Source organism: Botryllus schlosseri, chromosome 3, assembly GCF_051294905.1.
Source record: "Botryllus schlosseri isolate E-star chromosome 3, Bs_hap1, whole genome shotgun sequence".
NCBI lineage: Eukaryota > Metazoa > Chordata > Ascidiacea > Stolidobranchia > Styelidae > Botryllus > Botryllus schlosseri.
This window is the reverse complement of record NC_137238.1, coordinates 15,033,479-15,058,231: the sequence shown is the minus strand read 5'-3', so window position 1 is coordinate 15,058,231 and position 24,753 is coordinate 15,033,479. Positions and strand designations below refer to the sequence as shown.

General features: G+C 37.8%; 1 protein-coding gene and 1 long non-coding RNA gene across 2 annotated transcripts in view; both read left to right on the top strand.

Moving 5' to 3' along the window:
• The first annotated feature begins 3,710 nt into the window (after positions 1–3,710).
• On the top strand, positions 3,711–6,672 carry LOC145435854 (uncharacterized). The gene is made up of 3 exons (XR_013914068.1): positions 3,711–4,114; positions 5,420–5,605; positions 6,499–6,672. It is a non-coding gene; the product is annotated as an uncharacterized LOC145435854 (long non-coding RNA).
• Positions 6,673–7,558: 886 nt separating this feature from the next.
• LOC145436501 (protein mono-ADP-ribosyltransferase PARP14-like) overlaps positions 7,559–24,753 on the top strand; it is a 47,828-nt gene continuing 30,633 nt past the window's right edge. Inside the window, exons 1-10 of the mRNA XM_080313863.1 lie at positions 7,559–7,731; positions 11,279–11,411; positions 11,470–11,550; positions 15,479–15,616; positions 17,307–17,457; positions 19,443–19,560; positions 20,327–20,532; positions 22,552–22,810; positions 23,302–23,522; positions 24,323–24,491. Of these exons, the coding sequence (XP_080169989.1) occupies positions 7,581–7,731; positions 11,279–11,411; positions 11,470–11,550; positions 15,479–15,616; positions 17,307–17,457; positions 19,443–19,560; positions 20,327–20,532; positions 22,552–22,810; positions 23,302–23,522; positions 24,323–24,491 (1,627 nt within the window). The 5' untranslated portion in view covers positions 7,559–7,580. The remainder of the gene's footprint in view (positions 7,732–11,278; positions 11,412–11,469; positions 11,551–15,478; positions 15,617–17,306; positions 17,458–19,442; positions 19,561–20,326; positions 20,533–22,551; positions 22,811–23,301; positions 23,523–24,322; positions 24,492–24,753) is intronic.

The window sequence follows — 24,753 nt, the reverse complement described above, 5'->3', positions numbered from 1 at the left end:
GCTGACTACATGCAGGGTAGTTCGCTCTAGATGTTATGTGATTGCGGGTCAAGCTCAGAGCAAAGAGTCACTAAATATTCACAAACAAAAACTGGATATTTCGAGCAAAATTTTGTAACAATGCAAGTAAATTTTTTGAGATTGTCAAGGGGCATGCTCGTTTAGTGTTGATTTTTATGCTGCCTGCGCCATGCATAGAGTGACCCGCAGTTGAAATGCAATAACTTGGAACCAAAGATGTTAGAATGAAGTGAAAATTGCAATATATGAAAAAGGTTCACAGTGCAGAACCTACCAAGGTTCTGTTGTGAACGCGAACCTCAAAATTTCCGAGGTTCACACACAGAACGCGAACGTGAACCTCGCGTTCACACCATCCCTAAAACGAACCGATATCGAGCTCGGACTCTGACAGAGATTTGGGCATAACTGCTCTCGTCGAGCCAGGAGTAGGGTTGGGGTTAGTTTCTTTGTATTGTAATTACCGTTCACCCTATTTATCTCCTGTTTCCATTGTATTTAATTCTTTCGATCATTTAATATTTTCCTGTTACTATTTTGACGTTCCAACTTCCAACATACCACCACTGTTCGGCCTGCTTTCATTAAAAAATATTACGACGCAAGACTCTGAATAGGGTCCATCAAACCACTAGATGTCGCCAGACTTTAGGTGGTAACCGCTTTTGTTACGTATGCGGTTGCCGTATTCAGAAACCTGTAGGTTACTTTCTCAAATGTGTAAGGGTATTTTATATGGAAAAAATGGATACAACATATTCTACGGGGACCGTGAGCTCGCTATAAAATGAACTAAAACTTCGGAAAGCTTCTTCGGAAGGAAATAAGGCCGATTTGATAACTAGGTGAGAATGTGAAATTGTCAACTAAATGTCGGCTACCAGCTAAGCACCAGAAGTTTTTGAAGTTTTAGTTCATATTATAGAGAGCTCACGGTCCACGTAGAATATGTTGTAGCCATTATTTCTATATAAAATACCCTTACACAATCGAGAAAGTAACCTAGAGGTTTCTGATAACGGCAACCGCGTACGTAACAACGGCGGTAACCACCTAAAGTCTGGCGACACCTAGTGGTTTGATGGACCCTATTGAAAATACTTAGTTAGTACTCCAGTTGACCGGATGATCTGCGGGAATCCCTAAGGATCCTGTCGCTGCAACATGGATTATATTTTCATAGCAATTTTTTTCCAATAAATCGCTGGTCTGTCTCCAGCTCAAGAAAGAGCTTATTCAGTAACAAGAACTCAAAATAACTAAGACACCAACCCAGCAAACACAAAACCGTAAAAGGATCATCCGGGATCATCTCGATTAGGTTCTGATTTTCTAAGTGTCGAGGGAATGTCTAAAATACGTAGTAGGATGGTCTTGTGGTTATATTCAATCAGAATAAATTCATACTCGGTGTTGTTCCATCTCATGCATTAGGCTTCGTTATATCCGGTCGTTAACCTAATAATGCAAATTTTCTATCTCTCGCGGGTACGACTAAAATACGTAGAAATGATGACTTTTTCGGTACATTCAATAACGATGAATTCTATCCGGTTTTGTTCGATCTCATGCGGTAGCTTCGTTCTATCCATTAGAAAACAATGTTCTCCTTTCGTTTTATTGCGTGAGGATGTCACCGGTGTTGTATATTCGTGTTGTTGCTCTAAGGTCGAATAGTTTTGTTTTCCTCTGATATATATGATCTTCATTATATATATATTCGCTCTTTCGGTAATCTCGCATGTTCAACGAGTATGGTTAATAGTTTTATTCAGAGAATAACTAAATAAGTGATATGTTGTACGTTTAGGAATATGATTATCGATGCGTGACTTCTAGAATATTTCGGCGATTCAAATTTTACGTCATCGCGCCATACAAAGATTTGAAGCGCAACAGGTCGCAGCCAGGCATAGTTCGCTCTTTCTGTATGGTAAATGCCGTAAATATATAGGAATTGTGACTGACTGAGGTAGCGGGTTAAAGGTGTATATGCAGTAGCATATAGCTTATGGGGTATTTCGAATTGCCTGTAGTATATGACGCCTAGAGCTGTTTGACTTTCTGCAAAACAGGTGTAGACAACTATAGAAAAGTTTCAGCTTTTCCAGGTTAGAATTAGAGCTAAACCGTTTTTCCGAATTAGATTACAATTATATTGCTGGCATTTCGCTCTAATTTAGTGAAATTAGACCACTATGATTCGCTTCAAACATCTGAATTACCGGTACCTATACCTACGGTATATCATAATATTTATGCTTGAATTTTCTAGGTATATAAGTCTTATAGATACATTCCTTTCCTGTAGAACACTGATTCATGATTTTATAAAAGTTGGTGCAAGAATGGACATTTTCAACTTGATGTTGATTAATGGAGCAAAATTTGATATTTAAGTGCAATTATACCTCGAATCCAGTAACAAGATTATTAATCGTTGAAACCAAACGCAGCTTGATTATGTTGGCCCAGAGAATTTGGCTAGCCAGACCATATTGATGAAATATGGTCACAGTAAGATAATATTTTGGGCTATTTTACATGAACTTTCCAACATTTGATTTGATATGTCCACTAAAACAGTTGTTATTCTGCTTTCGAATAAGACCCTAATTGCTGGTTTCAATGGTAACTGTGTTTGTCAAAGGCTGCAAAGGTAATTTCTTTTCCTTGTTAGATGTTTATTTGTTTGTTTGTGGTGTTCATGGTGGTGGTTCGACTACACTGGTCATTTTACACCAGGCCGGTTCTTATTATTATTATTCCGTATCTGCCCGATTACCAGTGAACTCGGCACTTAGTGAATTCGGCCGCACAAACTCGGCACTTGGTGAATTCGGCCATGGTAGATCTCGTAGCGGTACCGGTCACCATGATTGGTTACTGGAATGTTTGCCGGTGAACTTGGCACTTTGAGTGGTTGTCAATGTTGTACGGCGGTCAGGGCATGCGTAGATCACACAGTCACGGCGTGATTAGATCACAGATTGCGTAATTGCGGGAAATAACGCGACGCTCTTCACTTGGTGAACTCGGCCCTTGGAGGAATTGGCACTAGAACACCTTCGCATTAGAAATGCATTAGGTATGAATGAACAGTATCAAAAAGGAAATTTAAACGTGTCGTGGCTCGTGGTAGATCTCGTAATCTTGGGATCCTTCAACCGTGTTATCGAGACACCCTAATCCCAGAGTGGAATCGTCTCTCCAAAGGCGAAAAATAATTTATTTTGACGTGATCATGCGAAACATTTGTTGATGAGGAACACTGGCTTGTCGTGATCGATAAACGAAGAAGCGCCGCTTGATGTTCCATAGTGTTGATCTCACATACAACGCCAAGATCCATCTTCTCAAAACTTACACGACACAGGCCCGTGACTCACGCCATCGATTCCAAGCAGACCGCGCGTGGTCGGTATATGAGCGCTGTGTTATTTCCTGTGGCTACGCAATCCGTGATCTAATCACGCCGTGACTGCGCGATCTACGGATGCCCTGACCTCCTTACAAGATTGACGAATCACTTGATAATACTATTATTAGTTTGATAATTCATATTAATAGCTGTAAATACACTTCATTTCAAAATTTCCCGAGGGCCGAATTCACCAAGTGCCGAGTTTGTGCGGGCGAATTCACCAAGTGCCGGGTGCATCGGCAACCATCTGCCCACTTACAGCACGGCCCACTCCTAGGCTTTTTAAGACATGGCTATGCGAATCAGATGGCGAGGAGGAGCCTAGATAAACGGCCAACACTTCGGTAGGAATTATGGAGTCGACGTGTCACGCTCGAACCCGCAATTCATTGGTGTTTAGCTATAATGGAACGTACCACTACGTTTCCTCGCCATACCTTGTAAAATGAGACCGTAGCATTTGGCATTTCGTGTGGCAATTGACTTTTGTGTGGAAAATTGTGTTCGTTTTAGAACTTATCCGAAACTTTTATTCCGCCATAGATTGTATATGATAAAACAATATCGGAATTGATCCTAGAAGAATTCCAAAGCAACTCACCACAAAGGAGGATTTAAAGAAGTTTGATGGAAAATTGAATGAAAGCAAAAGCCTTTGCAAGAGATGTGGTATGTTGAATCTGTTTTGGTATTTTTAAATAGGCCTACTTTGTTGTGCCGATAGCAGACAGTATATATAAACGTAAGATGTGGAAGCTATCAAGGTGTTTTTAGAAATTCAGTCAGTCAAAGTGGACGATCGTATTGCTTGGATTATATTTAGGCTTATTTTAGCATCTTTGAGATGCAACTCTAAACGTGGACGGTCATGAACAGTAGGGCTCTTCAGAAATGACTTTTTCTCAAATCGTACTGGCTACTTGATAAAATTGTTAGGTTACCTAATTTAAGCCTACAAACAAAATATGGTTCAAATCCAGCCAGTATCCGCTTTGCTACAAGAGAAGAAAGTTCCTATTTATTATATAAAAATGAATAATAAAAATTTGAAGATTTTCTGTTAACCCCATGAAAGTGTTAGGCTGTCTATAGAAACGATGCTCACCAAATTTGGTTCAATTCCAACCAGTGGAAGCGGAGTTATTGCTGTCGAAAAATTTGGATTTTAATAAAATAGTACTTACGGTGAGCACAACTTTAATAAGTAAACAAAGAATCGGTCACCGTAAATACTATTTTATTCAAATCCAAATTTTTCGACGGCAATATCTCCGCTTCCACTGGTTGGAATTGAACCAAATTTGGTGAGCATCGTTTCTATAGACAGCCTAACACTTTCATGGGGTGAACAGAAAATTCTCAAATTTTCATTACCTATTTATTTTTATATAATAAATAGAAACTTTCTTCTCCTGTAGCAAAGCGGTTACTGGCTGGAATTGAACCAAATTTTGTGTTTAGGCTTAAATTAGGTAACCTAACAATTTTATCAAGTAGCCAGAACGATTTGTGAAAAAAAGTCATATTTTAAGAGCCCTAATGTCCATGTCAGAGAAACGTTTTAGGGTAGGCCTACTCATATGTCTCGCAGCGTTCTCTACATAATTGTCAATTGCGATACAAACTGTTTGCTTGTATTGGTAAAGCCATCCAACTTCGAATTGTAAAATGTTGGGAGTCTTGATATCAAATTTTTGAAAGGTGCACTTTGAGAAGATTTCGGAATCTGTCAAATTATACAAAAATTTAGCAAATTCTTTGACATATTTCATCTATTTGGGACTCGATCAACGTAAAAGAATTGGTAATCATTTTATACAATATAGGGCCCTATTGTATTTGTAGTTGAAGTATAGTAATAATTCTTATGGTTACCGCACTTGTAACGATTCACGGCCATAACTGGAATAATTAGAATGATGTAACTTTCAAATTGTCATGCATTTTGCAACAACATTGTTCTCAATTTTCAAGGTGCTGACCATTCGAGGAAGAATCACCCACCGGGAATTCACGATCCATAAACGCGGCCGACTGTTTCTCTCCTCAAGCGGAAGCGACAGAGAAGAGGAACGAAGAGAAAAAAGGAGCAGAAATAGCAAGAGTGTGACAAGTCGCGTCCGTTCGCTTTAATGCGTATTTCCATCCGCGAAGTAGTAGGTGGGAAAACTAATGGGCATTTGGTTAGGGCTTATATAAGGTTGACTCCAGCGCTGTATTTGCTAAATGTTGCTATGAAATAGGTGTGGTGTCATTTGGTATCAATATTGACTATTGAAAGACCATTTGTTAGTGGTCATGGATTTGTTCGGCCAGTATGCAGTAATTTCTGATGGTCACTTCCCGGGCTTCTGTTCTCTAACCCCTCATGATTGTTATTCTGCTTCTGGTAAGACTGTCGATTCTAATGTTTTATCGTATCATTTGTCGGAGGTTTCGCTCGCTTTATTTACAACGTTTTGCTCTCTGCTAGGTCAATTACTGGCTGAGTATCACTACAGCCTCAGAAACTGCACTAATTCTCATTTTAATGTCTTGCTGGTTATCTTGCTGTCAATTCTAATAATTTATTAATGTCTATACCAGTGCCGCCACTCAAATGTTTTGTTCTCTGTACACAATATTGTTAGGTCTTCAGCTTTCCAGGCAGAGTATCATTCCACTTTCTAGACTTGAGTATATATCTCTCCAACTAGCTGCCAAATAACTGATTCATTTGGATTGTTGAATTGATCATTTTGGACAGAATGTGAAGAAATTTTAGTCAAGAATTCTTTTTGTGTTAGTGGCTGTTTTCAAAGAGTGCTAAAGTAGTCATCGTTGATCTTGATAATCAAGTAGAAGTGACGATTGAAGTCAGTGCTCTAGTCATATAATATTAAAAAATATAATAATAAAACTTGAAAACTTGAGTGGAAATAGTTCAGAATCGAATCCATTTTAGTAAGTATGGGCGAAAAAAATGTAGGAGTCATTCGTTAGTCAATACCTCTGCCATTTTCGCAGTACGAATGTCTTAGCTATTAATCATCATTTCCATTTTATTTCTGCAGGGTGTTGAAAAAAAAGGCCGCATGCTGGTTATTTAACTGGCTCATCAGAAGATGAAACCTGATGATAAGGACTGTTTTCACTTTCTTTCTAAAGACATTCGTTCGTTTGTTCGTTTTATTTTTTACAACGGCATTATTGCCAATTCGTTTGAAATTAAATTATCACAAATGTGATTAATATGTAGTAAATAATGTGGTGTGTGTACGCAGCCGTGATCAGGTTAAGCCCATAGTGGTAGAAAACAGGTTATTATATCAGGATCTTCTTCTTCTAACGTAGGATCTACATTCTACTCACCATGTTTAAAGGCTGTAGCATCTGCATAATATTTACATTATTGAAGGACATGGAAAAGACGTTGAATTGAGTCGACACAAAATCCCCCTTTCTACGACCTGCCGAGATCTAATATCTACTATATCGGCTCAGCTTTTCTACATCTTTGGTCTGTACTGTGTTTGCTGGGAAGGTACGCACTTAACTCAGAAAAATCTCTTCGGTGCTTCCCCTTCGCTGATATAAACGTACTTCCGTATTTGATTCCTTTTCAATCCTGCAGCGTTTGCGTGAATAGATGGTAGTTAGTTGGTAGGCGTATGATACGGATTAAAAGTATATCTGGTTTGGTACGTAGCACCAAATCGATAGATGTGCAATGTTTTTTGATTTTGGTTAGTGAATTGTTGCACAAAAAGGCCTTTTATTGGCAGTGAAACAGCAACATCAAGCAGTCGGTCTAGTCGGAGAAAAATAGCAAATCGATAAAGAATTTGTGTTTTATTAGTCAGAAAATAAAGCAATTAGACCAAACAGACGGTCCAATGATAATTAACAATAGCCAGGTTTACAATAAATGCGTAGAAAAAACATGTCGTATCATTACAATTACAATACATGATGCAGCTAATAAGTAACATGGGTTGATATGACCCTTGTCATTGCGCTTTGCCTAATCAATGGCTTTTGGAGTACGGTATCTAGTACTTCTCCGATAAAATATGCATAATCACTAGTCTATTTCTATTTTTCGATTCAGCATTTATGCAGGGTCATAAATTCCATTGAAATCTCATCCCCAAACATGGATGAATACGATGTCGTAGTACAGGGCTTTCCAATGGCCATGAACCGGTTGAAGATCAAGCTTTTCGTGAAGGAAAAATTAAAAAAGGAATTCGAAATATCAAGATTTGGTGATGGACTGGTCGGAATCAATATCTGTGACACTGAAGGTAAAAATAAATGGTGATATTGTGATGTACCTAACAAACAGGCTTTGTTTTAACGCATGTTTTCATAGCGAAGCAATAGAGGTGGATCTCATTTGATATTGATGGGGCACTGCTCTCTGAAAATGATGTGGTCTCAAATTGAAGGGCAGAACTAAAGAAAAATTTTGGATGCAGCCATTTTCTTCAGAACGCCACCGTAATGGAGCTGTAATGTATTGAAATTTTCACAGTTGCATCACGCTTCAACAGTCACGCATATATCGAATTTTATGTAGTTGTCAGCCGATGTTATGAAGGAAATATGTCGTACACGCCAAGGTGGTTTAGATACCGCGTTCAACGGGAGATGTCCACTTGTCCAGTCAGGAGATTTTTGTCAAAATCGGGCCTAGCGTATTCCATCTCCTTTATAACATTGGCTGACAACTAAATAAATTCGATCTCTCCGTGACTGCTAGAGCGTAATGCAACTGTGGGAATTTCAATACATCACAGCTCCATTACGGTGGAGTTCTGAAAAAAACGGCTGCGGCCAAAATTTTTCTTTCATTTTGCCCTTCAATTTGAGACCACATCATTTTTAGAGTGAAGTGCCCCTTTAACGCAGAAATGATTTTGATTGCCAGTTGCAGTGTCCAACTATATGTATACATTTGTAGTGGCTGAGAACGCCAATTTTTTTTAATTTTAATTGTTTTATTTTTCCATTTTTTCTTCTATAAAACCAATGATGCGTGACAGCGTGAAACTGGCGACCAATCTGGCATGACCCCGCGTGCTGTTGACACCGATTCCATACTGGGTATGGGGCCTGGCGAAATCGAGTACCTGAGAGATTCAACTCTAAGTCAACCACTAAGCTTCGAGTCGAGTACATATGATAGTATCACCCCAATATGAAGCTACAACATTATTATTGACATTGAAAGTTCAAATTTATACCACCGGTATATAGCAGTGTTGGGATCAAGTCACTACCTTCGAGTCACGGGTCATTTCGAGTCATTGCACATTTTGACTCGAGTCAAGTCAAGTCACTCGATTTTTGTAGGTGACTCGAGCCAAGTCAAGTCAAGTCACGAGTCAAGTCACATTTCAAGTCAAGTTGCCTTTTCGAAGTATGAGGCATGATTATATCATTGCAATTTGCTAGCTGTCTGAAATACAGATTGAGTGGTCATTGATTTCGAACCGATGAACGAACATAGAATTAAATACGCACGCAAGAAGACGCTGCATCACTCACATATACGCAAAACTATTAAACTACGTAAGTAATTGCGTAGCCTCAGTTTATTGTTACCAGCTAAAATAGAGAATAGACAAACGAATTGGTAAGATGCAATACATTACCCATTTACAAATAGATATGATACAATTCGAGCATGCGTTGAGGACAATATAAATTATATTCGAATTCAATTCAAATAAAACAAGGGGTTTGGTAAAAGAAGGTAAAAGAACAGAGAACAGAAATAGACATTTTGCTATTTAATTACTACTAGAGTGAACGACAACGTAAGCTGTAAGCTTCGATCACTTCGTTTGGGTCAATTTATTTATGATAGAACAAAAGCGGCTCAGTGAAACGTTCGATCATTGAATGATTGATCGCTTTCAAGGGTTACACCAGCATTTCGCGAACAATCCGAACATATGCAAGATACTGTGATTTTTATTGACACCGAATACTTGATGACTTGAAATTGACTCGTGAATTTTGCTCCGAGTCACGAGTCAATCCACATTTCTGATACGTCGAGTCAAGTCAAGTCATTTTAGCAAAGTGACTCGAGTCAAGTCAAGTCATACGAAAAAAAGTGACATGAGTCTGACTCAAGTCAAGTCATGACACGAGTCATCCCAACACTGGTATATAGTATCAGCTCTACAGTCTACATTGCAATCAAGATAATTTGGTATTTTTCAATCATACTGCTGCGATACAATTGATGGTTGTTTACGACCGTGTGGATATACAACTGTATCAGCTGTATCACTCAAGTATCAGCTCCATCAGCAGTATCAGCTAGGTATCAGCTGTATCATCAGCTTTATCAACATTCAGCAGTATCACTCAGGTATCAGCTGGATCACTCAGGCCTGTATGGAATCGGTGTCCTGTGCTCAGTGCTCACACAATTCTTTATTTTTCTTCCATTATTTATTAAATTACTTTACCTTGAAGAATCGTCGCTGCTGACCTGTTATATTAGGCAAAACGTACCGAGATTTCAGTAGGGCACTCAGGTATCCCTCTTCATAATAAGTACCTATCACGTCTAGACTACGTCTGCGATGTGCGAAATAGTTACGAATCACCTAAGTATCAGCTGTATCACTCAGGCATCAGCTGCAGGGTTGTAATGACTCGAGTCCCGATTTTCTGATGCCTGGACTTGACTCGAGTCATTTACTCAAAATACGGAAATGACTAGACTCGCCTCGAGTCAATCTGTGTATTGACTCGACTTTGGGACTTGAGTCATTGCACATGACTCGAACCAAGTCATATGACCGACATTTAATTGTTATTTCAAAGAATAGTAAAGTAACCACACTATTGGGATTTCACTTATTGGTACTGGTATTTCAGAATGCGACATGTGAGGAAAATCAGTATATTAGTAATGCGAACCATTCGCTATCACAAAACAGAGTTATAAAAGAAGGTTTAACAAGACTTTAACTGGAAACTGAGCAGTCAACACAATGACTTGGACTCAGACTCGAGTCATAATACCATGACAGCTGATCCACAAAGCCAATGTTTACAGCCTTCCGCAGTAGAAAATAGTATCGAAAGTATAATTATGATCAATAAATTACCGTAATTTTCCATTTATAATGCCTAAAATTTTACTGATATTTTGTCCTAAAATTGGATGATACGCATTATGCATGGGTGGAACAATTCTTGAAATAAATCTACCTCAATATAAAACTTGAAATCACACCTTTTCTCTTGTTTATTTTAAATGAAGCATCACATTCAGCCATCCAGCCAAGTAAATCGTGTCATCAGTTTTGGGCGCTGCCAATTATCAAGATTGTCTGCGCTTCTCAACACCACGCGATCTCCTGCTGAATTGGTTTGCTATTTGTACACGAGCAAAATTAAGTCATGCTCAAGATTGATGTGGAACTCTCGAAAGCCACATATTCTGCAATTGGCACACATTTGTTGGATAATACTGCTAGTGCGAAAACTTATGGAGATGACAGATTTCATGTCGTTGGGAGAGGCCGTTCACACTTTCATTTGTGTGCCTTGGAGTCGAATTTTATCAAAATACACCAGCCAAGGCTGTGTGAGCAAAAAGAGTTTGTGTGCCATCTGAAAATAGTACCTTGAACGCTCTCGTATTTGAATTTTCGGGCTGGTGACGTCATATTTTGTGATACGATTGTTGATATACAATGTTCTTTTGAATTCTCTACTAGTTGCTGATGATTACCCCTGACGAGTGTCAGCCGAAAATATTCGGGTTCATGTCAACATGCATATACTATTCGAATGTAATCCAATTTATATATCACTATTTAGATTTTAAAGCCTTTCCGCATCACAATATGAAAGAAGTTCGATTTGGCAGCGAATCTTACCCGTTGATCTATCTGAAATTACCCAATGCACCCAAAGGTTCGGAACAAAGACCACCACCACCGCTACCACCCAAGTAATGCATCATCAGTGATTCATATGTGAATGAATTCACCAATACCATAAACATTCAGACCATCAGGGATGCGCTTTTCTACGGGACCTGCAGATTTACTGCCGCTAGGAGCGTCGACATCAAGTATACCACAAGACAAGTACGTATTATGTTATGTTGCTCTAAAGTGTGAGCTAATTTCCCCAAAAACAAAGAATTGAATGGCTCATACTAACAATCATAGATGCAATTTATTGCATCGTCAAAGATAGTAAAGTGAATTTGACCGAAATACATTACCTGTTTGTATTAGTCACCATCACAGCACTGCAGTACCACACTATACAGACTGCATTTGTATATTTGATGGTCTGCAATTCATATGTAATTAAAGCAGTGGTTCTCAAACTGGGGGGTGGAGCATAGTGAAAGCAGACGAAAGGGGTGTAAAGCCGGCTGAGAGAAATACGATATATCTCGAACTAGGAATGAGTTCAATTAAATATGATAAATGCCACATATAATATGCCTTATGAATCTAAGAAATATCTATTTAAATCAAAGTGGCATACAATTACGTCAAAGTAGCCTCTCCACATAAACTTAATTAGGACACGTTTTGTAGATTGTCATTTTTAAGAAACCCATGTTATGGCGGCTTAAAGTATCCTGTTGAATTCATTTCTTGCCGAGCACCTGCGACCTGTGTAGAAAAATTGTCCCATGAAGAAGTTGCAAGCTTGATTGGCGTGTGACCCGCACCATTGATTTCACATTAATATTATACAGATAAATTCGAAAATGAATACTTCATTAAATAAGAGCGTGAATCGTGATATACGGTACTTGTTTAATTTGGCATTCAGCACTTGGTATATATGTTTTAATGCATTCTGGTAAGGGTTACGTTGGAGTTACGGTTAGGGAACAGATGGGTTAGGATTACAATTTAGGACCACCAAGTGACTGATTCACAAGCTCGGAATTCACTGGTAACCATAAATATAATTAATTTGAAAATCATAGTGGGGCTGTTCTCTGAGACTTTCAGGCACACTGTCTCAAATTTTTAGTCGTATAAATTTATTGGACCGAGTACATTTGATGAATGAATATTGCCAAATTCCCCGGTAATATTCATAAATGATAATGTGACTGATTGCCATAGGCAGAGAAACTTTGATTTACCGGAATAATGCAGTCATTCGCGCCGATCAATGTAAATGCTAATAACCATTCAGCGTTCAGCCAACATGGAAAAAATTCAAATTCGGTAAAACCACCATGAACAATTCTAGGAATAAGGAAGTAGAAACCATGTATAGAATTTGATTTCTTTCACGGTAGAGGGTTTGTTTACTTGCCAACTCAAATATAGCCTATTCTCTTTACATAAGAGCTACGCATGTTTGCTCAATAAATTGACTTTTTCTAAGATTATCTACAACTCTCATATCTGAAGCTCTTCATAGCATTGAATATAACGTGGTTCTGTGTAAACGGTCGAAATAAATGAATATTGCTTCTTCCACCGACCAATCATATTTACAATGTTCATATAGTGGAGGGTACAGCTTGGAGTACATATCCGGCTGACAAACAATATATTGAATGGAACAGTTTGCTAATCGTGATTTATTTTATACTTAATCTTTCATATCATACTACATTGAATAACAGCTTCTTGGAGGTACAGAACTTCAATATACAAGTGAATAGTATATTCATATTGAAATGAACCCGAATATTTTCGGCTGACACTCGTCAGGGGTAATCGTCAGCAACTAGTGGAGAATTCAAAAGAACAGCGTGATTGTTGATATACGCTGTTCTTTTGAATTCACCACTAGTTGCTGACGATTACCCCTGACAAATGTCAGCCGAAAATATTTGGGTTCATTTCAATATGAATATACTATTCAATTACATTGAATAAATGGGACATTTTAGTAGGTTCCAGCCGGCCTGTTTTCATCCTATGACTCCATCAATATGCAAACCCAAATACGCCCCAAATTAATTAGAGTGTGAAAATTCAGTTTCATTACAGAAATATTTCAGTCTTGGAAAGATGAAAATAATTACCGTATGGAGGAGTTTTTACTGTTGCGGTATAATATTTCAGTTTCACATACTAAATTCCATGTAAATGGCTTCAACAGTCAGTGTGGATATGCGGTGCATATTGAAAATATACTATTTCCGTTTAAACCCTTTTTTATCAGGTTGTTCACCAAGTCACAAGGTTATGAGTCACAAGTCGATGTCACTTTTATAGATTTGACTCGAGTCATTTTAAATTCATGATTGAGTCAAGTCCAAGTCAGGGATTAGACTGTTGAGTGCTTTGACTTAACTCCGAATCCAAGTCATTGTGTTCACTGTTCAGTTCCGAGGTCATGTCATGTAAACCCCACTTTTTAAAACTCTGGTCAGTAATATGGAATGCTTCACATTTATAATATGCTAAATTTTCCCATTTTTAACAGTTTCAGTGTAAAAGTTTCAGTGCTGATAGACAAAATAGTAATAGTGTGATAACTTTACTATAACTCGAAATTACAATGCACAATACCTGTCTTGACAAACACAATCTCGAGTCATAAGACTTGTTCCGACTCATGCGCGATGACTGGAGTTCAAGTCGAGTCGAAACACAAATCGACTCGAGTGGAGTCAATTTTAATTTTCAAGAAAATGACTCGAGTCAAATCGAGTCTCCAGAGAATCACGACTCGAGTCATTACAACCCTTGTTTCTATGCTTCGATTGAATTCACCAAAGTCTTGCAAAACTGGATATGCATAGTAGATTTAAGGCCCAATGATTGAAACTTTCATTTACTTTCAAATCAGTAACAATCTGTGAAAATTGGTGTTTCTCCAGAGAAGCACTAGTGCAAACGTTCCTAAAACTGAATGACGATTGGTTCTTTTGACGTTTGACATGACATGACTGTTCCTAATATTATATATATTGCAACGAACAACACATTCATATTCGCAATTAATTTACTCCAAGCTTTTCAACTGACACTCATCGGGAGCGGCCGTCAGTAAATACGGAGATTCCGATTCGAAATATAAAGATGAAATAGTTAGTGTGACATAAGAATTGCATAAAAACAAGAATGAGAGAATTCACAAAATGAGAGCGTTAAGCAAAAATGCAATTAGCGCATTAGGAAATGGCTATAATATACAGACAGAAGCACAATGCTAATGAAATACACTGAGAAAATAAAGTTGGTCCTTTTGTCGACAAAGAATCAGCTGCTTAAGTTATATTATAGTCTATTCGAGAACCTTTAAATGGAACAGAGAACGTCCCTGAGCAATGATTGAAAATCTGTTACCGTTAGAAGATTTTTCACACTCGGGATGAGTAAGAAGGTGCTGAACTATTGCAGAGCTACATGACATGGTTTGGTCATAGTCTTGCAGAAAAGGGTTGCTTGTCTGCGATTGCGATTGACTTCCTGAAATAGCATTGATGCCTGGTTGTCTAATCTGCTTGAGCACATGATGGTCAATTCTTTGTTGCAAACGAAGTGATGTACGACCCACATACCGACTGTCGCAACGACACGTATAATTGTAAATAATACCACTCTCTTTTATGGCAGGTAGTACATCCTTTTGTGTTGCTGGCAAGTGAGATTTTGTTGGGAAAATGACCCCAGGCTGTACCCACATGAAGCATTGACCAATAGACAACACGATTTGCTTCTCGAATCTACCACAGACTTTACCAATCCTTGGTAAATGTAAATATACTGGACATTTACTTGATCCAATGAATCTGTTGGCTCTTAAATCCTTCAGTTTTTTGTCAATGGTTGACTTCACAATGTAATCTTGATATCCGTCGGACCGAAGTATTTTCTGTATGAAATTTAATTCAGATTCAAGTTCGGACTTGCTGCAAATCATGAGAGCCCTGTGAACAAGCGTTGTATCAGATTAGTTTTGCGCTTAGTCGGACAAAATGAATTCCAATCGATAAATCGGCCAGTGAACGTGGCTTTCCGAAAGACTGACGTTAATAATTTCCTATTGTTTCTAATTCTAACTCTCTTACTCCAAAAGCATATATGAGAATGCCAGAGGATCAAATGTCCAACAAAGCAACCGATTCTTCGAATCCTTTGAGGCACGAATGGCTTTGCTTAAAGAAGCTAATAAGTTGGTGACCGTGGAAATTGCGATGGATAAAGATGAATTCAGGTATGTTCCTATATTAGCTTATGATTATATCCAAGGCATGAATAACTGTGCAACGTATGCATGTTTATTGTTGAAATTTTACTTCACCTGTCACTAGTGTGTATCTTTCGAGAATACTTTCTCCTATGACTTCTCTTCATATTTATGAAGTATTAATTTACTGTGACCTTACCTCTCACTCCCAACAGTAATCTGTATTCATAACATACCTGAACTCGATGCGAATTATTCAATGTTTTTTTTTGGTCAAATCTTTAACGCTGTATAGCAGTGGTTCTTGACCTTTTTTCCTCCAGCGCCCCATTCATCAGAAGTTGACATGGTCTCAGGCTTCCGATATTGTAATAAAAAGAATGTGTAAGTGGTTGCAAGGAACAGGCCCCGTAGTATTGAAGCGATTGATGAATAAAATAGCAAAATATGCCTGGAAATTGTAAAATCGACTTGGTGAAGGCAATTCATGGTCGATCCAGGACACAGTCAATCTAAGCAGGTATGCTGCAAAAGTCCAATGTTACCTGTTGATCCTGCCAGTTAATGGACTGACAAGATAGCGTAATGGTGAAGCGTTCAGTTTGTTGATGGTAGGTCGTGGGTTTGATCCCCGGCCGAGTCACACCGAAGACCTGGTTAGTAATACTGGTATTCAATCCATGACTTCTTCCCTGCTCAGCACTCATGCACTACTGAGATAGCATAGAGGGGTGGTGCAAGACTTAGAAAGCACTACAAGGCTATATCTGCACCTTCCTTGTCCTGCGGCATATGCGCAGCTTGATACCGTTGCCGCTCTCATTTGGTATCCGATTTTGACGTACGAAAGCGAACACCAATCATCTTAAAATACTGCACGGAGATATGGTAATTTGATTTCACAACGTATTCCACGTAATAGTTCCTTACTGGATAATTAATCCATTCTGTGAAGTTTTCGAGCATGAAATATTTGAGGAGCCGATTACATTCATGAACAAATTCGCGTTCACACCAAATTTCAATGTCTCTACTATCATTCGTTCTGCATACAATATACACAATTGAATTAAATAGAAATACTCTGCCAGGAGTGGAGTCGTCCTTTCCCACTCATATTTGGTAGAATATACTTTCAGTCAGTGACAAAGCTTTCAACTGGCAAAAATATCCGACTTCACAAAGCCAGACATTGCGATATTCGATTGTTCTCGAACCCAATATAAGGAGAATGGAGGCATATACCCCAGATTTAACCGCCTTCCTAATAATTGCTATAACTGCTGAGCAACTTTAGTTTTTACACATCTAATTTATTTCTTGTCCAAGCTTACGGCAGCTTAAAAAAATGAAAACACTGAACTAGAATAAAACATTGCATATTGAAACGTGTTGGTATTAAGCAAGAGAATTTGATTAATTGAAAAATTTTAGGATTTGGTAAATTTTGACGAAATAAAAATTTGCAACAGAACTCAGGGATATCTGGAACTTTTGTTCTATTCAAAACCTTATGTCACTATGAGAACTGCAACCCCATATACTGAGATGCCATATTTCTTCAGCGCGGCCCAGTATCGCCCCTTCAGTCTCTCCTTATCCATTCTTATTTTGTTCATTACACATGATTGCCTGTGTACTTTATTTCCGAGCATGCCATATCTTGCCTGTTTTTGAATTTTGTCATTGTTTAATCGTTCATTTATATTGTTTTCAGAACTATTTCGAAGTTTTGCATTTTGGCTGATTTGCAACATAGGTTTCGCAATGCCTCTTTCAAGTTTTTGGATAACAGAAATTTGCTTGCTGTTACTTCAAATGGCACGGAGATCCCAACGATACAAAGCGAAATTTCTGCCATGCGAAATGTGAATATACTTTCTGAAATTTGTCCTAGAATAGTGAATATACCCAAGCATAGAAACACGACAGCTCTGTTAAGGCATATTTGCACCTAACCTTACTAGCCTGACAGTTGGGCGAGTTATTGATTTAGGTTATTTTCCCTGAATATTGGAACTCCATTATGACATTTGTGAAACTTCAGTCATGTGATAATTCCACCAAAAACGGGAAGACAAACCAATGTTGTAGCGGTACATAAATCTTTATCTCAAACAGACCATGGAAAAATGATCAGCAACAATTGGTACAGCTTTCAATACAATATCCATTGTATAATAATATTTATTAACTCGAAGACTTTTCGGGTGCCTCTTTTCAAGAGTTAACGGCACACTAAAGGGATTTGAACAGATTTAAAAGCAAAACCAAAAAAGGCAAAGTATGACGCAACAATCAAAATCACAAACCATGAAATTCGCATTGTACCAATGGCAACAATAACAAACTATGAAGTATACGGACATACGGTACTACAGTAGCAACGCAATTCGTAAATAAACAGTTACACACACGAAACACATGAACTAATGGGAAATTTGTAGGTTATAGAGAAAATCTTTTTGTCTACATAAAATAGGTTTGTTCAACTGAATAATAGTAGACTCCAGCACTTTTAGATGAAACAATGACCTACCACGCGCAATGACAGTGAACATATTGTCATCATAGTGCTGTGCACAGGCGAGGTTTTCACTCAAATGCTGACCGATTGACGAAGCATATGCTTGGTAATCGTCATAGCAGTCTGTTTTGGCAGCCAATTTGCACTGACGTGTGAGCTCCGTGCGAGTATTTGCGCATGTTTTTGACCGAATCAATTTTGGGATATGCTGCTTGATACACTCAAACAATCTTTGAGATGTACGTCCTACATACCTACTATCACAGTGGCACTTGTATTGGTAAACAACATTACTTGCATTAAAGGCAGGAAGTACATCTTTTCGAGAGTTGGGCAACATGGGTGTCGTTGTGTACACCACATGCGTGAAAGAGGCACCCGAAAAGTCTTCGAGTTAATAAATATTATTATACAATGGATATTGTATTGAAAGCTATATTCAAGTTCTGTACCACGAACCAGCTATTTAAACAATTGGTACCTGTAATATGGTAATGTCTTCGTAGTTGGCATGATGGCACTAGGTTAGTGAAATAACGATTCTTTCAAATTGGATTTCCTTGTTTTACTGAGCAATAAATAGGGCTGGACAAAATCGAGTACCTGAGTGATTCGATTGTGAATCACGTATTACGCTTAGAGTCGAGTATTCGATTATCACTCATTATGACGTCACAGCAGAATGTAATATGTGAAAGTTCAAATATGAACCTTTTATGCCACCACAAAGAACGTAATGCCTGATTTCCGACACAATAAAGATACTTTTGTATTTTTTCGACCCTACCAATTTCATTGCACTTGTTCTTTCCATCAACGTTCGTAGCTTTGTACTATGTCTCGTGTGCAGCGACACTGCCAATCACGGTTTCAAGGCATCCTCAGTGGAAAATGGTATCAAAACTATAATTCTAGTTAGTAAATTAGCTTTCATTGCGAGGAGCGTATAATTTCAATTCTCGAAAAAATCGTATTTTACTACTCGACTTTAATCAATAAAATTAATACTCGATTAAGATTAGAGTACTCGAATCATTGTGCCCAGCCCTAGCAATAAATAGCCGTGTGCTGGCACATTTATATACTATCAATATTAATAGCCATTTTGAAACCGCTGGATTGTGCTTGACTTGACTTTTGGCCTTTGATTAGCGAAGGCCGTGGAATGGTTGCTTTGTTTCTTTTCCATCATGATTTAGTCATGTATGCCTTCATTTAAGGGTGATGTATATAGTAAAATAGATAGCTCTGAAATTTGATGTACCCGATCCTCATATTTCTAAAATAGCCCAGAAAAATCTTATAACAGGGGAATTTATTGTTTAGGGTGTAGAGACTAGAGAGATGAGAGAATTGAACATATTTGCTCAACGATATCTTATTGACACTGCGGCTACCAGTCGTAAAACCATACAGGATGAAATACAGGCCAGGGATATCAAAGGTCTGTTGACTGTTATCTTTTCTTATTTATTCATTCTGTGTAAATTACATATTTCTTCATAGGCAAGCCATGCATCACATAATCAGGGTTATTGCTTATCTAATGTCTCATGGGTGAGCAATTTTCGGATAAGTTATGTTACAATTACTGGATGCTCTCTGTTACACAGCCATGGTGGAAATATGAATTCTGCCGTTTGATGGTCTTTTCAATGATTTAGGGAATCTTTTGGGTTATGAGTTCATGGGATTATAAGACTTGCAGTTCTAATAGTTGTGGGTAATGACACAAAACATGCAAATACTTGAATAACAGCTACAGGAATGATTTGGTGACATTGGTATAACAATGAACTCAACTGCTCCAAGCCTTTCACATTAAATCACTCCGTTTTTGTCGACTTAATTGGCATTTATCCGTTAGGAAAAAAAATCTCAACAGCGGCCGAATGGGAGGAGTGCTTGGTTTAGCTCCAACCTTATCAGTGGAAATGATGATTTAATCATGGTAAACGAAATTTTAAAGTGTAGGCCTACACAATTGCTACTATGCATGTTGTATTCCTCCAGGCTGGTGCAATCACTACACAATAAGGTTTTAGCCAGACTCCAGTTAAGAGCAAATGCCAGTAATTGTTGAGAATAAAATTAATAAAGTAATGTCAATGTATCTATGCAACACAGTAATACTGAATTAATACGGATAAGTCCAGTATGGAAGAAGTACATCTTGCTAACAAATACAATGACAGCATAAATTTCCACAGCCGAATTCGTAGTCAAAGATGGCAAGGTATGGATGAGTTCAAGATGTCTGGCGGACCATCGAAGAGCAGTTGATGTGATCAAGAGCCTTATTTGGGTATCAAAATTTAACATTCCGGACGACAGCCTTGATATAACCAGATCTGAATTATGGAAAAAGTTTGTGAGGGATGTGATTGCGAAAGAAGATTTGATCGTTTATGAAAAGGTAGTTTTTCGCGATTCAGATTCAATTCATAGACGAGTGGTTCTTAACCTTTTTCATATCATTACCCCCAAGAAGAAAATGACGGAATGCAATTAACCCCTTTTCAAAAAATAACAAATTGCAGCTTGCGCTCAATTAATTGTAAAACAGCACAACCATGACATCATAATGTACACTGAAATGCCTGTTGAAAATGTCAAGACAATGGGAAGGCTGATGCTATTTTCGTGTTATTGAGTGGTCAAATCTATAGAAAGGGGAGAAAAATAGCCAGTATCTCATGTAATTGTCAATCGCAAACTTATTTCGTTTTGATAGATACCATTGCAGAAAATCCTACTTCACAGCAATCAGAAAGTTTAATGCCATCAATTCATTTTGAATCTTCTCCTCGTTTCTTCGAAGTCACTTTCATGATTTCAGATTTAATTTTACCGACTAGACTAGACCACTACACTTTTCAATACTAACAACTATATTTCTATGATATTGTTACTGCATTATAGGTGTAAAGCTGAATTTAGACGCCCCTTGGTGTCTTTCAATTTCCCAGCATGCACAACAATATATGATCCGCACTGCTGCAAAATAAATTAGATCTACTTAGCACTATACTGAACTACATTCGGTCCCGTTATTCATAATCACTATTGGTTAATATGATATCACAGCAGGCCTTGTGTATTCAGTGAAACGAATCAGCCCACATACAAGCTAGAAAAATATATGTTGGCCTACATTCAAAATGACTAGGGCGGGTTTTTTGACCTAAAAAAAGGAAAATTTTGACCTAAAAAATAAAAATTTTCACCTAACTTATGCAAATTAGGTGTTTTCGCACAAAATGCTAAAATTGTACCACTTATCTTTATTTCTGGTTGGAACTGACTGTCCTAACGAAGTACTTTGGCCTGAAAAAACATTTTATACAAAAAATCAATATTTCAACGAAATCTCGCCCTATGAAGAATTCCAGTGGTTACAATATGTATTATGATAGAAATAACTGAAAAAATTTGTAGTTCAACGAGAGATACTTTCCTACATTCTTGGGTAGAAAGTGCATGTCCTTACTAAGAAACTTGCCAAGGACGTTCAACAGCAGCAGTTGTTGGTTGAGAACACTCAAGTTGAGCGTACACTGCTGGTGACACACTGTGTTGCTCCATGCTGACAATGTTGTCTACATCACAATTTTTCATCATGCGCTTCTTCATATAAGAATGATGCAATGCGCAAGAAGTCTTTCTTCAGTTAGGATATTGCGGTACATTGACCATAACACCATGTTTATCCACTTGTTTTATTTGACCGTTTATTATGAGCAGACAATTAGCTAACAGTAAGCCTATAAAATAGGCTGCAAGCTGTGAAATATCAAATGATAAGTTCACCGACAGTGCAAAATCTACGATGCAAACAAAATGTAGACGTCAAATTTTTTTTGACATTATGAACAATTTTGACAAATTTTGACCTAACGCTACAATTTTGACATGTCAAAAAAAAACCGCCCTAATAATGACCAATGAAAATACTTCAGTTATATAAGTATATAAAAAAACTTCAATGGATTTGAATTACGCCTTTGGGGGTAATTACCCCCAGGTTAAGAACCACTGTTGTAGACAAACAGATTTCAAAGTGATCAAGAATAGAGCTTAGAAATAGTTTCATACTAGCCTTTAATTTGTCAAAAGCCTAATAATCCACTACTATTTCTGTGTATTTTGAATGTTACTGGATCCAGTCCACGTTTTGTTTTATAATACCTTGTGGCAAATCTGTGCAGTTTCCTTCGTGGTTAGCCCGATGATCATCAAACATTTTGGGTTGCCTACCTCTTTCTGGTTTGACCTGTGATCAATTCAAATATCCTCACATGTCCATCCTGTATTCACTCAGTTAGGTTAGACAAAATTATCTCTGTTAGTTGCTCTGGGTTACTGTAAGTGTGTATTATTTGCGCTCTCTGTTATTATCAGCAATGCATACAAAGAAAATGTGGTTTGTATACAGGATGGCAAATACATTGACATTGTTGGATTTAAGGAGGCCAAGCCCAGTTGGATTCTGAATAAATTCAGAATGTTCCGTGAAGTGCATGAAAACAGCGAAGCCACTCTTCAACTTTCCATTTGTGAAGCCAAATTTATAGCAAATTATTGCGAAAAATTCAATGTCACCAATCCAAAACGCAAAGCTCTTAAACATTTCAATCTGCTTGGCAAGACTGGGGATTTATCTCTCAAGGGAACAGAAGAAAGTATTCGAGAAGGTAATACCCTAATTTAGTCTGATCAGTGATCATTGATCTCCCATTATAAACATGGATCACTAGCAAAATATATACAATGGAATATCTAACAAGGTACCTGCACATAGGAGTTGTTCAGAATTGATCAACTTTAAAAAAGTTGTCATTTTCAATCAGTTACCCGTGCCTTATGCCTTGAAAACCCATTCTAGCTACCTTGTACTGTAACTCATCTCATCACTTCGTGGATTGTGAATAAATCGATTGTGCAGTTGGTGCTTTGACGTTTCTAATTGATCACTTGCACGTTTACAGTTCAGGTTTTGAACACCAAGTACAATCCTGTTTTCTGCATGCATATTTTGAATTCTCACTTGTAGAAGGTGTTCACAATCTAATCATTCTTTTAATGATATTGCGTCTATTGTCAAAAACAAATAACGCTCTGTCAATAAATTTTACACCGGACCTAAACTGTACAGTGTACACTGCATTATTTCATTTATTTTCAGCCAAACTGGTGATCAATCACATTGTGGCTGACATAATAGTGGAAAAACATTCACGATCAGGCCCTGGCATCAAAACCTACTATCTGGACCCAGCACAGCAAGGCGTGATCGAAAATATAAGGCGTGCAACCAATTGTTATATTGAAGTCAGATCACCAGAAGCACCTGCCAAAGCCGCTGATATCAGAAAGCAGAAAGCGGCGAGCTGGCAAACCAGTATCGTACGTAACGTAAATTGTACCTAACTAACAACTTATACTGACTACTTTGAAATTTTCATCCGATTTCCAAGGAATCACATGTAGCCTACTATTGAATATAGTAACTTCAGCATTGTGTTCATGACATTCAACAGATTTTGGGAAAAGGCACCTGAAGAACGATATATATATATATATATATATATGTCTGACTGAATCAATACATAAATGGCACAGTTTAATAGCTTTTTCGGAGGTGTTATGGAAAATTTTGCTCCCAATCTGATCTCATCTGAATTTTTTATAGTCTATGGTTATCGTTCTGTGTCATGTAAGCCTACTCTTTCTATTCTTTTCCTCCGTTTATCATAGCATGTGGATTTGCTCTTACATTTATCCTGTCCGTCTTACAATTCACTTTTGCAGTACAATGTATGCAATTTATAGCCAATCTACTTCCATCGGCTGCAGTAGACTAGATGATCAACAGATCACTTCGCTGCAGCTTCATCTTACAATCATCGGGCCTGAAGCATATTGGCCTTATTCTCTGAACTGCACATCCCCCACTTCTCATTTGCTTCGAAATTGACACTGTAACCATTTTTTGTATGTGTCCGTGTATTTCTGATGTTTATGCTATTTTGTTGCCCGTTTTGTCATTTTGCGATGATGAATAAAAATTCTCTCTCTCTCTCTCTCTCTCAAATATTAACGATAGTGATTGTCATATACAATTTGAACAGAGGCAAATGTAAATTGCAAACTGGAAAAATAATCTTGACAACACTGTATTGTTAATGACATTGCCTTACCTCCAGAATTTGCCAAAGACATGTCTATTTTCTGCACAACTCGGAACCTTGACTTTGACTATCTGCCAAGCCGACATTGTCACTCACACTGTTGATGCCATTGTCAACATTATCATTCATAGCAACAACATGACTTTGCACGCAGCTGGTGTGTCAGGAGCCATTAAAAATTACGGTATGACTATTTTTCAACGGTCTTACGCATTTTTCCGTACTGGAGTAGCTTATATAAACAGGATTACTCGTGACAAGTATCTGCCGAAAATATCGGGGTTCATTTCAATACGAATATACTGTTTAATTGTGCAAGGCATTTAGCATAGATAACTTGTAAATATCACTATTTTTTATGTTATGTAGTAAATGATCACTTATCCAGACCAAAAGCTATTCACCATTTGCATAAACACTATTTTACACATAATTTAAGGTCACTG